Source organism: Hyperolius riggenbachi, chromosome 7, assembly GCF_040937935.1.
Source record: "Hyperolius riggenbachi isolate aHypRig1 chromosome 7, aHypRig1.pri, whole genome shotgun sequence".
Taxonomy (NCBI): domain Eukaryota; kingdom Metazoa; phylum Chordata; class Amphibia; order Anura; family Hyperoliidae; genus Hyperolius; species Hyperolius riggenbachi.
This window is the reverse complement of record NC_090652.1, coordinates 153106127-153118788: the sequence shown is the minus strand read 5'-3', so window position 1 is coordinate 153118788 and position 12662 is coordinate 153106127. Positions and strand designations below refer to the sequence as shown.

At 41.9% G+C, this 12662-nt stretch overlaps 1 protein-coding gene across 1 annotated transcript in view; it reads left to right on the top strand.

Annotated features, from left to right (window-relative positions):
- LOC137524651 (multidrug resistance-associated protein 1-like) overlaps positions 1–12662 on the top strand; it is a 162133-nt gene that overhangs the window by 131708 nt on the left and 17763 nt on the right. Inside the window, exons 29-31 of the mRNA XM_068244765.1 lie at positions 9320–9478; positions 9571–9737; positions 10665–10859. Coding sequence (XP_068100866.1) covers positions 9320–9478; positions 9571–9737; positions 10665–10859 — 521 coding nt within the window. The remainder of the gene's footprint in view (positions 1–9319; positions 9479–9570; positions 9738–10664; positions 10860–12662) is intronic.

Here is a 12662-nt window from a genome sequence, read left to right as displayed (position 1 = left end):
GACCTCAAATCTTTGGTAACAAGCAGGTAAGTCTTAATATATGACACAGGATCTAGAGGATGAGGCAAACCAGGATTTGTTTGATCTTGGAAAGATGGAAGTGTCCACTCCTGATTAAAATGATATGAGGTAGCAAACTTGGGAATAAACTCCTCAAATGGATTTAAAACAACTCTGTCACTGAAGAAGGTTAGAAATGGTTCTATAGAGCTGAGAGCTTGTAACTCATAAACTCTTCTTCCTGATGTAATCACTACTAAAAAAGCAAGCTTTGATGTTAAATCCAATAAAGAACAATCAGTATTTGAGATAGTTGACAGTCTAAAACCAAGGGTAAATCCCACTGAGGGAATCTCGGCTTTCTAGGAGGATGTTTATTTAACTACTTGGGGACTGCCTAACGCTGATGGGCATGGCCGCGGCGGCAGCCCCAGGGCCGCCTAATGCCAATTGGCGTCAAGTCCTGGGGCTACAATTTCCCAGGGAATGGCCGATGCATGCGTGTTTGTTCCCTGCCACCTCACGGAACGTGTGTTCCATGATTAGCCTGCTAGCCGCCTATCACGGTTAGCAGGCTGTTTGTAAACGAAAGGGGAAAGAAATCCACTTTGTTCACATTCATACAGCGCTGTGGTCCGCGGCCTCTGATTGGCCGGGGATCGCCGTCCTCTCATAGGCTGATGCCTATGAGAGGCGGAACAGGACGGATCGCCATCCTGTTCCAATTCAGAACACGGAGGGGAGGAGGGAAAGGTGGAGGGAGAGCGAGCCTCAGAGGCTAGAAAAAAAAAACTGCCACAGCGATCGGACACCTTAGGGACAAAAAAAAAAGGTGAGTCCGATCACTGGGCTCCATAGCTGGGCTGTGCAGGAGGCTGTAAAGCCTGCACAGCCCAGCTTAACAAAAAAACAGCCTTGTTGTTGGGGGGGGGGGGGGGGGGTAGTTAACAATGCGGTCGTCAAGTGGTTAAAGTGGCTTGAATTTTTCTTTTGCCCACGGCTTACCTAGAATAGCTGAAATAGCCGAGACCTAAGATTTAAGGGTACTGTAAGCTAAACCCATCTCTAGACCCTTTTGCAAAAAGGTTAAAACATGACTCAAAGAAGGATCTTTAGCATTAAAAATAGCTTGCTTAGCAAAATCAGAGAATCTACACCAAACTCTATCATAGAGTGCTATGGTGGATGGTTTTCTAGCAGAAAGCTATATAGAAATAACAGAGTTTGTGCAACCTTGAGTAATTAGTTTGCTCCTCTCAACCTCAAGGCTGCTAAACATAGTCTGGATGGATTCGGATGAAAAAACTCCCCTTGAAATAACAGGTCTCTGTATACTGGAAGTCGAAAGGGTGGTTCCACAGCTAGAGATTTTAGAAGCGTGTACCATGGCCTCTTCGGCCAATCCGGAAGAACAACTAGAACCTCTACTTTCCTGTATAACAGTTTCTGTAGGAACCTGAAGATCAGGGGTACTTGAGGGAAAATGTGCCCTACTCCTGAAGTTCCACTCTTGCAGTAGTGCATCCGTACCTAGAGCGTTTTCCGAAGGGTACCTGGAAAGGTATGGGAGCTTCGAGTTGTGCTGAGTAGCAAAGAGGTCCACCTGTGGAACACCCCATTTCTCCACTATCAATTTGAACACTTTCTGATTCAGGGACCACTCGTTGTGGCTTAGAGATATTCTCGGCAACTTGTCCGCCAGACAATTGTCCTTCCCTGGTAAGTAGATCGCTGATATCTCTTTCAGACACCTCTGAAATAACATTGGACTCACCTCCTTCAATAAAGTCCTGCTCTGAAATAACATTGGACTCACCTCCTTCAATAAAGTCCTGCTTTTTTATGTAGGAAACAGCTGGCTTGTTGTCAATACGAAGTAAAACCTGGAGAATCTATAATCTTTGGAAGAAAGGCCATTAAAGCTTGGTGGGCAGCTTTTAGCTCTAATACATTCGAGATGACTCCTGTTGTTGGGAACGACCAGATTCCCTGTACTACCCAGTCCTCGAATACTGCACCCCAACCTGCAGCACTTGCATCGGTGGTAACTATTTTCCAATCTGGGGGAAGATTGTGAGAAACTGTCCACCACTGAAGACTTCTCCAGACTACAGGAGATATTATAATCAACTGATTCAAACTCTGCTTGTCCCATTTTCTAGGAAGTTTATTTGAAACGGGCGTAATCTTCAGTGAGCCTATCTGACTAGGGGAATTTGTTGAGGATAGTATACTCAAAATATTCATACAATTCTTTGCAGACACACTCATGTTTGGACGAATCACTTTGATTCTCTGTATTAGTGCTAGCATCTTTTCTTTCGGAAGAGAGACTGTACCTTGGACTGTGGAAAACAGAGCTCCTAAGAAAATCATTCTCTGTGTTGGAACCTTCTTTAGGTTTAATAACCAACCGAACCTGGACAGAGTCCTGATCACTAGATCTAGATGGTCTAGAAGAATTTCTCTTGACTGATGCAGCAGGAGGATGTCGTCCAAGTAATGTAGAATTCTCACATCTTGATTTCTCAACAAAGCATTTACTGTCAAAAGTACTTTGGAAAAAGTTTTGGGTGACGTTGAGAGACCGAATGGAAGGCAGAAGAACTGGAGATGGATTTCCCCACAACAAAACGAAGGAACTTTTGAAAAGAAGGACGGATTGGTACATGAAAATAGGCATCCTTCAGATCGAGGGAACACATCCAATCTCCAGCTCTGACTGCCTTCATTACTGTTGACAAACACTCCATTTTGAACTTTGGGAGCTCTATGAACTTGTTTAGAGATTTTAGGTCCAGCACAGGTCTCCAGTCTCCTGTTTTCTTTTATACTAAGAAAACTGGCAAATAATAACCCAAAAACATTTCTTCTTTTGGAACTTGTACTAAAGCCCCTTGTTCTACAAGAGAGTGAACATAGTCTCTTAGAATGTTTCTTCTCTGAAAGTCTTTTGGTATTATCGTTCTCTTTACCCTTGGTAAGGGAGGACTTTTCCTGAAACACCATTTGTGACCTCTGGAAACTACTTCAAACACCCAAGGGTCTACCATTTCTTCCACCCAGACAGGGACAAAATTGCTTAATCTTGCACCCACCGACCCTGTCTGGATGGTCAATATATAAAGGACTTTTTATTAAAAGGAGGAAAGGAGACCTTAGCTTTAGAAGCTCTAAAAAAATGAGGATTGACCAGACTTCTAATTTGTTTGAACTTGTGCCAGGTTTATAGGACGTAGCATCCCTAAACCTTTGAGAAGGCTGCTGTTTCTGTTGGGCAAAAGGAAGACGTTTAAACTTCCTATCTTCTGGAAGCAGCCCAGATTTTTCACCTGTTACACCGAGAAATAACAAAGTCCATTTTTGAACCAAAAAGGGACTTCCCATCATATGGAATGCGGGTCCAATTCAACTTAGAAGAAGGGTCCGCAGCCCATATCGCCCGCTTAGCCATAATGGAAAAAAACATAGCACGCCTGGAGCTTTTCATAGTATCAATAGAAGCTTCTTCTACAAACTCAGATGCCAAACTTAGTTCATCTAAAGCAAGAATAATAGAATCCATGTCATCTCCTCTTGTTATTGCAGTCTCTAAATTATCCAGCCAAACCTTTAAAACTCTAGATACTGATGTCAACACAACAGCAGGTCTGGCGGCATCCGCTGAAGCAATATAAGTAAGTTTTAAATCTTGGTCTAGCTGTCTATCAAGTACATTTCTAAATGAAACAGTCCTCTAGTGGTAAAGTACTGTTTTTAGCAAGTCTCATAACTGAAGCATCAACCACAGGATATGACTCAAGAATATCACTGCCTTTGTCTGAAAACGGACACCTTTTTCTTAAACGATTCCTTGAGGAATGTTTCTTAACAGTCTTATTCCACTCCGCTTGGAAAATCTCCTTTATCTCTTCTATAAACGGAAAGGAAACTTTAGACTTATCAAGACGTTTAAAATAACTCCTATTCCTAGATTCACTAGAATCTTCCATATCTTTCCAATCTGATGCTTTTTTGATTTGTGAAATAAACGATGGAACTATCCCAAACTCAAATACAGGAGTCTCCTCTGAAACAACTGATTCTTCATCTGAAGAGACATTAGAAACAGCAATAGGATTTAAAGTAACAGGATTAATCTTATTCTGCCTATCTTTCATCTCCGCCATTGTATCCATATCCAAAACAGTCTTTCTAATAAGTGCAGTAAAATCTTGAGTATCACTAGCAATGTCCACAAAACATTTTTGACAAACGTTCTTATCCTCCATGTGGCGAGCACCGCATAACCAGCATTGATCAACAAGTAAAATGTAATTCTCTTCATCAAACATTCTTTTAGATTGAGCTGGAGGGATACTTGAATCAGAGGAACTTGATGCAATCCTATTAACACACGGGGCCTGATGCAATTGTCAGACTCGCCAGCGTTAAATGCTGGTGAGTCAGATAATCAGGCGACAATAAAGTCGCCTGATCCAATTGCATTTAGCCCTAGGCAGGGTGTTAAAAAAACTCGCTTGAGCAATATTATCGCCCAGCAAGTACCTTACACCCTATCCTATTACACTTTGCATGCCCCCGGGAAGCAATGCTTACCGGCAGATATGAGCGTTGTCTAAACATGCTAAAGCACGTCATCGCCGCTGCATCTGGGGGTCTCCTTTAATAAGGAGACCTCCAGAGCTCCCCGCCGGCCGCCGCTAGTCTGTGCAACCCCCCACATAGCTGCAAAGATACTTGGAAGCAATTTCCCTACCGGTGCTAAACACCCACCGCAAGTTCCTCCGTGTAATTACAGTGTATACACTGTAATTACTCTCTCTATAGCAGAGTTCCGGCAAAGCATCTTTGAATCAGCCACTGAGGCTCCCCATTGGTTCACAGTCTGAGCCATTTTCATTGGTCCAGACTGTGAACCAATGGGGAGCCCCGGCGGCTGATTCAAAGATGCTTTGCCGGGACTCTGCTACACGGTGGGGACTTGCGGAGAGATGCAGCGGGTGTTCAGTGGCGGGCGGGAAATTGCTCTCAAGTATCTTTGCAGCTACGTGGGGGGTTGCACAGACTAGCGGCTGGGAGCTCTGGGGGTCTCCTTATTAAAGGAGACCCCCCCAGATGCAGCGGCGGAAGATGACGGCGGATGTTCGGTGGGTTGTGCGCATGTGTGGGGAGCGAGGCCGTGGTGCTGATGGACAGCACCACAGGGTAAAACCTCGCTCCCCATCGCCCGTGACAAAGGTAATGCTCCCTAACGATCGGCCATCGCACGAGTGAAACTGGCAATGGGATTTGCCGGTAATCCTCGTGCGATGATAAGGTGATAAGTAGCTCGCATCTGCAAGCTTCTTATCACCTTGAATAGCATCAGGCCCACAGTCTCTAATTGCTTGATGTATTAGAAGCAGAATGAGCTGAGAAAGAGGATCTGTAAAGGGTGTTAGATTTTCAGGTACATCTTGCCCTTCTGAATGCTCTCTCCAGAGCATTCTGCCTCTTTTAATAAAACACTTCCCTCCCCCTTCCCCCCTTACCTAGAAGTTCTATGATCTTTTTTGGTCTCTTTTGGAGTGTGCTGCCCATTCTGCAACATACGCTGCAAATAACATATGGACCGCAATTAGTATGGTGTCATATGGATAAGTAATACTTGTGCATACAAAAAAAGCCCACAGACTGACCTTAATCCGAAGTGAAGCAAACTACAGGCGTCCCTGGAACAGTCCACCGTTCTGCTGCTCGCCAGAATGAAATGCAGACGCCAAAGGAACTTCCTGGACCCCTTAAATGACGTCCGTATTGCCGCCCTGAAGCAAGATGTCCGATTCCACCGCCGAAGCGCTAATGCCTCCACCAAGATGGCCACTGCTGACTTCCGCGGCGTCATAGAGACACTGCATGCCTGCGCAGAAACCCCAGACAGCGGAGACATGCGGGAAAAAGATGCTCTATCCCAAAACAGAGCCCTGAGCAGGCACAGTGGCCCCAGCAGAACAACACAACATTCCTAATGCCGGTTTGAGAGGCAAACAGACTCCAGCCCTCCTCACAACATTTAGAAGTATAAGGGCTTGACTCCAGAAGAGAGCGGCAGTAAGAACTCTCCTGGTACCCGCACTAGTTTAAGCATGGAGGTAAGGGAAAAAAAACAAAAACACATCCTATCTGGCGAGGACAAAAAAGGAATGAAGGGTATAGGGTGTGGTTGTACTTATGCTAGTTAACTTGTATCCTATTTGGCAGCTGTGGGATAAGAACTGCCCATCTGTGATGCTGTCATGGAGTCACCAGGGAAGTTGGTTTAGGCCATCATTTAAAACAAGAAAGTCCCACTGAAGTGAATGGAGACATCTATGATAATTAGAGATGAGGTGCAAAAAATTCTGGGTTGCGAATGTAATGCAAGTTATATGCAGCTTGCAATTAGTCAAAATGTGCATTTGACTAGACTAGTTCCCAGCTGCATATAGTTTGCATTACATTTGCGAAACAGAATTATTTGCACCACATTGACCATCTCGAATTATCATAGAAGATTCAATTTAAGTGTATTCATTGATTAAATTATGGCCTAGAGGACTTTGTCTTTCACCCATGTAGGATATTTATGGCTAGGTTCACAGTAGGACATTGCGGTGCTGCGTTATAAAGTCTTATGCACTACAGTAAGAAGTGTATGCGACGTTCACAGTGTGATGTTAGTGTAGCGTTATGGTAACGCACTACTAAAGTGAGTTACCTCTAAACACACGTTACCAGATACAGGAAAGCATACTTTTCATTGCCGGTGTACTTCACTGTACCTACTCAATGCAATGGTAATGCAAGTCTAATGTGAGTTACTACTTTTTTGTTGTGTTGTAATGTTGTATCACAACACAACATCCTACTGTGAGCCTAGCTTAAAAGATCAAAATATGTAAATGACACAATTATAGCTTTTTGCACAATTACGATTTTCAGTGGGAAAGCACTGATTAATGTATTAGAAATTTCATGTGCCTAAGCACGTCTTAAAATACAGCTGAGAACTGTCCTGTATTATTTTCTCTTTTCAAAGTTCCCAAATATTACACAGCATTGTACAATGAATAATCAGGTATGCAAATCAAGTCAAACGTTCTCAATGCTTTACAGAGCACACTGAGTAATCCACCATTTGTGAAGGACTACAACATGAGCAAGTGTCCTAAAGAGACGCAAAATGGCACTTGTTACGTGCATGTAGTGTCCCTGCACTCACCTCCTCTCCCACGTCCGATATTCCCAACATTGCCAACACATGTGCGTATTGGATTGTCATATGAACATTTGTATAGCAACATGTGACCCAGTTGTTTGGCACAATAAAAGCCACTATTTTGCTATGAATGGTTCAAGCCCCTTGTTTCTTTTGTGAATGTAATTCACCATCTGAGCCTCAAAGGAGCTCACAGTCCTTAATCCTTACTGAGGGCTGGAACCCACTAGAACGATTTTATGAACGTTTAGGGAGCGATTCAAACAGCTAGCAATTTCCCTAAATGCTCAGCTAATGTTAATGGATGGGCCAAATTCCACTGGAGCGATTGTGATTAATAAATCGCAAAACTCAGGACATGCAGCATTTTTGAGCGTTAGCGGCTAGCATTTCAGCAATGTAAAATATATAAACGCTGGCATAATCGCTCGTCAAAACCTACACAGAGTGATTTTGCAAGTGTTTTTACAAAATGAAAATTAATTAAAGGACCAATCAGAATTAAAAACGCTAATCGGTAATCGCTACACAACCGCTGGCAAATTGAATACACTTTTTAAAATTGCTTGCAAACCGCTCATACAAAATGCTAGCGATTGCGATTAGCGATAGCGTTTTGTAGTGGGTTCCAAGCCTCAGACTGGTCAGTGAGATGCAAATAGTTCTGAGTTCATGTGGGATTATGCAAATTTATGCATCTTGAAAATGGACCCCATGTTAGCTTAATTTGATTGTTCCATTTTTAAAAAGAACCTGAAGCAGGAAGTATATGAAGGCTGCCATATTTGTTTATTTTTAAACTATACCGGTTGCATGGCAGCCCTGCTGGTCTGTTTGGCTGCAGTAGTGTCTGCATAACACCAGAAACAAGCATGCAGCTCAGAAACACCTGATCTGCTGCATGCTTGTTCAGGGTCAATGTCTTAAAGTATTAGAGGTAGAGAACAGCAGGACTGCCAGGCAACTGATATGGTTTAGGCAGGGGACACACTTGTCTTTCAGTTTTCTGCACACATTATTATGCATGAATTTTTTGCACACCAAGGGCTTCATTCATTAAGCTGTGCTGCTAAAGCAGCGCAGCTTAATGTGAAGGAGTGGCCGCTATCCATGCCTTACGTAGCAGCGCACGTAACTTTAAATGCGGATTCGACGTTTCCTTTAAGCTGCATTCATTTGCATAACCCTGCATCAGCTCAAAATAACTTGCATCTCATTGAACATTTCTAATTCCTACCATTGTCGTAGTCTACTATTCTTTCCTCCTGAGCTAAATTAAAAGAAAGCCAATTCATTAACCTTCCCTGTGTATTTTGAATAACAAGTACACAGTAGGCATTTGGTTATTAAAGATGCCCAGAAATATGAAATATTCGTATCTGCAGGTATCCGCAAATGTGGTAATCCGACATGGGGAAAGAGTTTTTAAGATATGTTTTGTTAGGTGAGTCTGTTGTTTTGCAAGTTTTCTGCTTATTTGCATATACATGTGAGCTCCAGCAAGGCAAGCATGCATGGGCATGGGTTTCTGACACTAACCTGTTTTTGATGGAACAAAAATCCATTGTAAATTTTGGCTACACCTTCACACTAAGCCGTTTGTGACTGTGAGACAAGTCTATGACTGTAACAAAGAAATCACAAAAGCACAGAAAATGATCTAGTTTATTTGAGGCAGGGAACACATTTGTCTTTCAGTTTTCTGCACGCATTTTCCTGCATACTTTTTCTGCACACCAAGTGTGTCTCTATGCAGGAAAACGTGCGCGTTTTTTCATAGCAGCTGATGTAATTGATACAAAGAAATGACAAAATGTGCAGAGTCATGATGCAGAATGTCAGTTTTTTTTCTGCGCGCGAACAAAATATTAAGTGTGTACTAGCCCATTGATTAACAGTTCTCAGTTTTTCTGTGCAGAAAACTCGTATGAAAACAGTCGAGTGTGTTCCCTGCCTGAGAGATAAGAAGCAACTTGATTTGTACTACTTTATCTGCTACGGGTCTTACTATCCAGTACATGCTTTTATTAATTCTGTTTGAATCATGGAAAGCGACAAATCTGTGTGTTCTGTGGACAGGTGGGCATAGTAGGAAGAACTGGAGCTGGAAAGTCTTCTCTTACTTTGGGTTTATTCCGTATTCTGGAACCTGCATGTGGATCCATTCATATAGATGAAATAGATATTTCCAAACTAGGTCTTCACGAACTGAGGTCTAAAATAACAATCATCCCCCAGGTAAGGTCCTTATGATATTGAATTGAAGCAAAGCCAACATCAAATTGGAATTGTTGTACCCGTTAACCTTATGCTGGTTTTGTTCTTCACAGGATCCTGTCTTATTTTTTGGATCGCTGAGAATGAACCTTGATCCTTTGGATAATTATAGTGACGAAGACCTCTGGACAGCTTTGGAATTGGCTCACCTGAAAAGTTTTGCTTCAGGCCTGCCTGATGGGCTAAATTACATTTGTTCTGAAGGAGGGGAGAATCTAAGGTAAGTGTGATTTAGTTTTGAAGCAGACTGAAGAATTTAAACCGAGGCTATTTGGAGTTTAACTGAAAGTAAATAATTTGTGACCCATAGAAATCTAGTGAGATACCAGTATGTATCAATCCCCTGCCAAAGGATTTTCATTCCAAAGTGAGCTACACTGACTGTCTGGATTGGAGATATAGGGTCATTAATAGGGATGGTCAATGAGATGCAAGTAATTCATGCAGGTTTATGCAAATTAATGCCTGAAAATAGATCAATCAGATCCTGCTAAGGTGGAGTTTGATTTGTCCATTTTCATGCTGCATGTATTTTTATACAAAATGTGCATAATCCTGCATCAATTTGGAATTGTTATGACTGAGACTGCATTCTGCTCACTGTGTTTAGCATTTCAGAGCTTAATCATCTCCAGAAAGACAATCCAAAATGTTTCACAGGTATAGACAACAGTAGATTTTCCCCTTCAGTGGATTATACTTATTCTTTCTGGATTTTAGGGTATAAAAGCGGTACAATTTTTGCATGTTTTAGACCCTAAAACCAGGAAAAAAATCATGCTGCTAGGGAGATCAGCAGCAGCTCAGCACTTACTCACCTCCCTGGGGTCCATAGCTGCAGTTTTCCCTCTGTACTCCGAGTGGTGGTGATTTTACCAGGTGGAAGCAGAGCCTCGGAGGAGAGGAAGAAGAATGGCGGCCGGCGTTGGGATCCCTCAGGAGGTGAGTGAAAAACGCCCGCTGCGTGCATTGCTCTGAATAGACCTCTGGCGGCTACCACGAGTTCAGCTCAGGGTTACCGCTCCTGGCATGATTTTTCCACACCGAGCTGGACTCGTGATTACCGCTAAGGAGGTTAAAAACATGTGATCTTTATTATGTTCAGAAATTTGTATGCTTTGTTATAACACAATCATGTTTGCTTTAGTGTTGGTCAGCGTCAGCTGGTGTGTTTGGCAAGAGCTCTTCTTCGAAAGACCAAAGTTCTGGTGCTAGATGAAGCCACCGCCGCTGTAGACCTGGAGACTGATGACCTTATTCAGTCTACCATTCGGAAAGAATTTGAAGACTGTACAGTTGTTACCATCGCTCATCGGCTCAATACAATCATGGATTACACAAGGCAAGTGGTTAAAAGAAATACAACAGATGTAAAATAGTATATTATTAGTTTATTGTAGCAAAAACCTGGTGGAGCAAATAACTCTTATCTATGTTTTTGGGTAATTACTTAAGTCCACAGTGCATTCACCAACAAAGAGTGTTTCTTATTCAATCTATTAACCAAATTCATCAAAAAAACAAATTTATTGAAAATCAAAACATTAAAAATATACATGTATAGACTAGTGTTATGTAAAAAGCACCTGTATCTCACTGTAAAAACTAGGCCACATGTAGCTCAATGCAGCACTAATTCCTGCAACCCTCTGCTCCAGCTGAACAACTTTCACAGAGCCATAAAGAGCTTATTAGACAGTATAGAATACATTCATAGGATTTTGAGTTAGTTTCAAACTAATAGGAAGTGCATGTGTATATCCTTAGGATCAAAGCATATAAGTATCCCTGCTTGAAGTTCACTGATGTCTATATTGTGCAGGTAGTCAGCACATGTCAACACCAACCATATAATCCAATTCACTTTTTCTCCTAAGTTTTCTCCTAGGTGATATTTTACATCTTATCAATAAACTGTATTTTAAAGTGGACCCAAATTAAAAATACAAGATTTCAGAAATAAAATCTATTTTCTGAATTATAATAATTAATAGCAGCCTTTTTTCAGCTGCATGATGACAAATATAAAATATTTTACATTTATTGGAGGAACCCCTCCCTTCCTTTCATATTGCCGGGACAGAATCCTGCAAACTGGTTGAGGAGATAAAAAACAAAGCACAGGCTGCTACTGATGATGTCACAGGGGAGGTGATCTCAGCCTGTGTGAGATTTCACATAGACAACACCCCTGTGAGGGAGGGTAGCTGATGACAAACACACCCATGATCTAAAACCTACTAAGCTTAGAAGTAATGGCTGCCACCTGTATAACCCTTGTTATGAAAAGAGAAGGGTAAAAAGCATGCACTGAAATGCCCATAGGCTTGAAGGAGTGTTCATTTATCTTTGTATGTGTCAGAGTGGTGCAACTGAATATTTTGAATTAAAAAAAATGTTTGGTTTGGGTCTGCTTTAAGCCACTGGCAAGCAAGAAACATTTCTTTTGCATCTACTACTTTTTGGTACTGTTTCAATTGTAGAGTGCTGAAAAGTTATTTAAACGTAAGTTGAAAATTATCTCCTAGGTGAACACTTAGTCCTGGAACCCACTAGGAGCACTTTTCTGAGTGCTTTGTTATTTGAAAAGCTCTTGCTAATGTAATGCTATGGGTGTGATTACACTTGAGCGATGTGATTTTATAAAAATTCACCATAGTATTACATTAGCAAGAGCTTTTTCAAATCATTAGCGCTTAGAAAAGGCTTCTAGTGGGTTTGAGCTCTTAGGGGAAAAGTGAATTGGATTGGGCCCTATGTGTCTTAAAATAGGAATATACTCCGAAAACTAAAATTTCAATAAGGGCTATTTCACACCAAGAGAGCTTTTGAGTGCTTTTTAAAGCACCAGCGCATTGAAAAGCACTTGGCTACTGTAACCCTTTGAGGGTGTTCCCATGGCCTTGTTGTGTTTTATATATAGCATTTTTGGAGGGATTCAGCATGAATGAATATGCAAAAATGGTCATTCGTTCAAAAATCGCTCTGAGAATCTCTGTCCAAAATTGCTAAATGCTAACGATTGTAATTTTAGTGTGAACCATTCCTCTGAGGGACACATGCACAGAGAGAGAGCCTTGCCTTTACCATGACCAGACATAAGCAAGCTTCTACTGCTCACTGCTCACTGCAGTGAAAATAAACA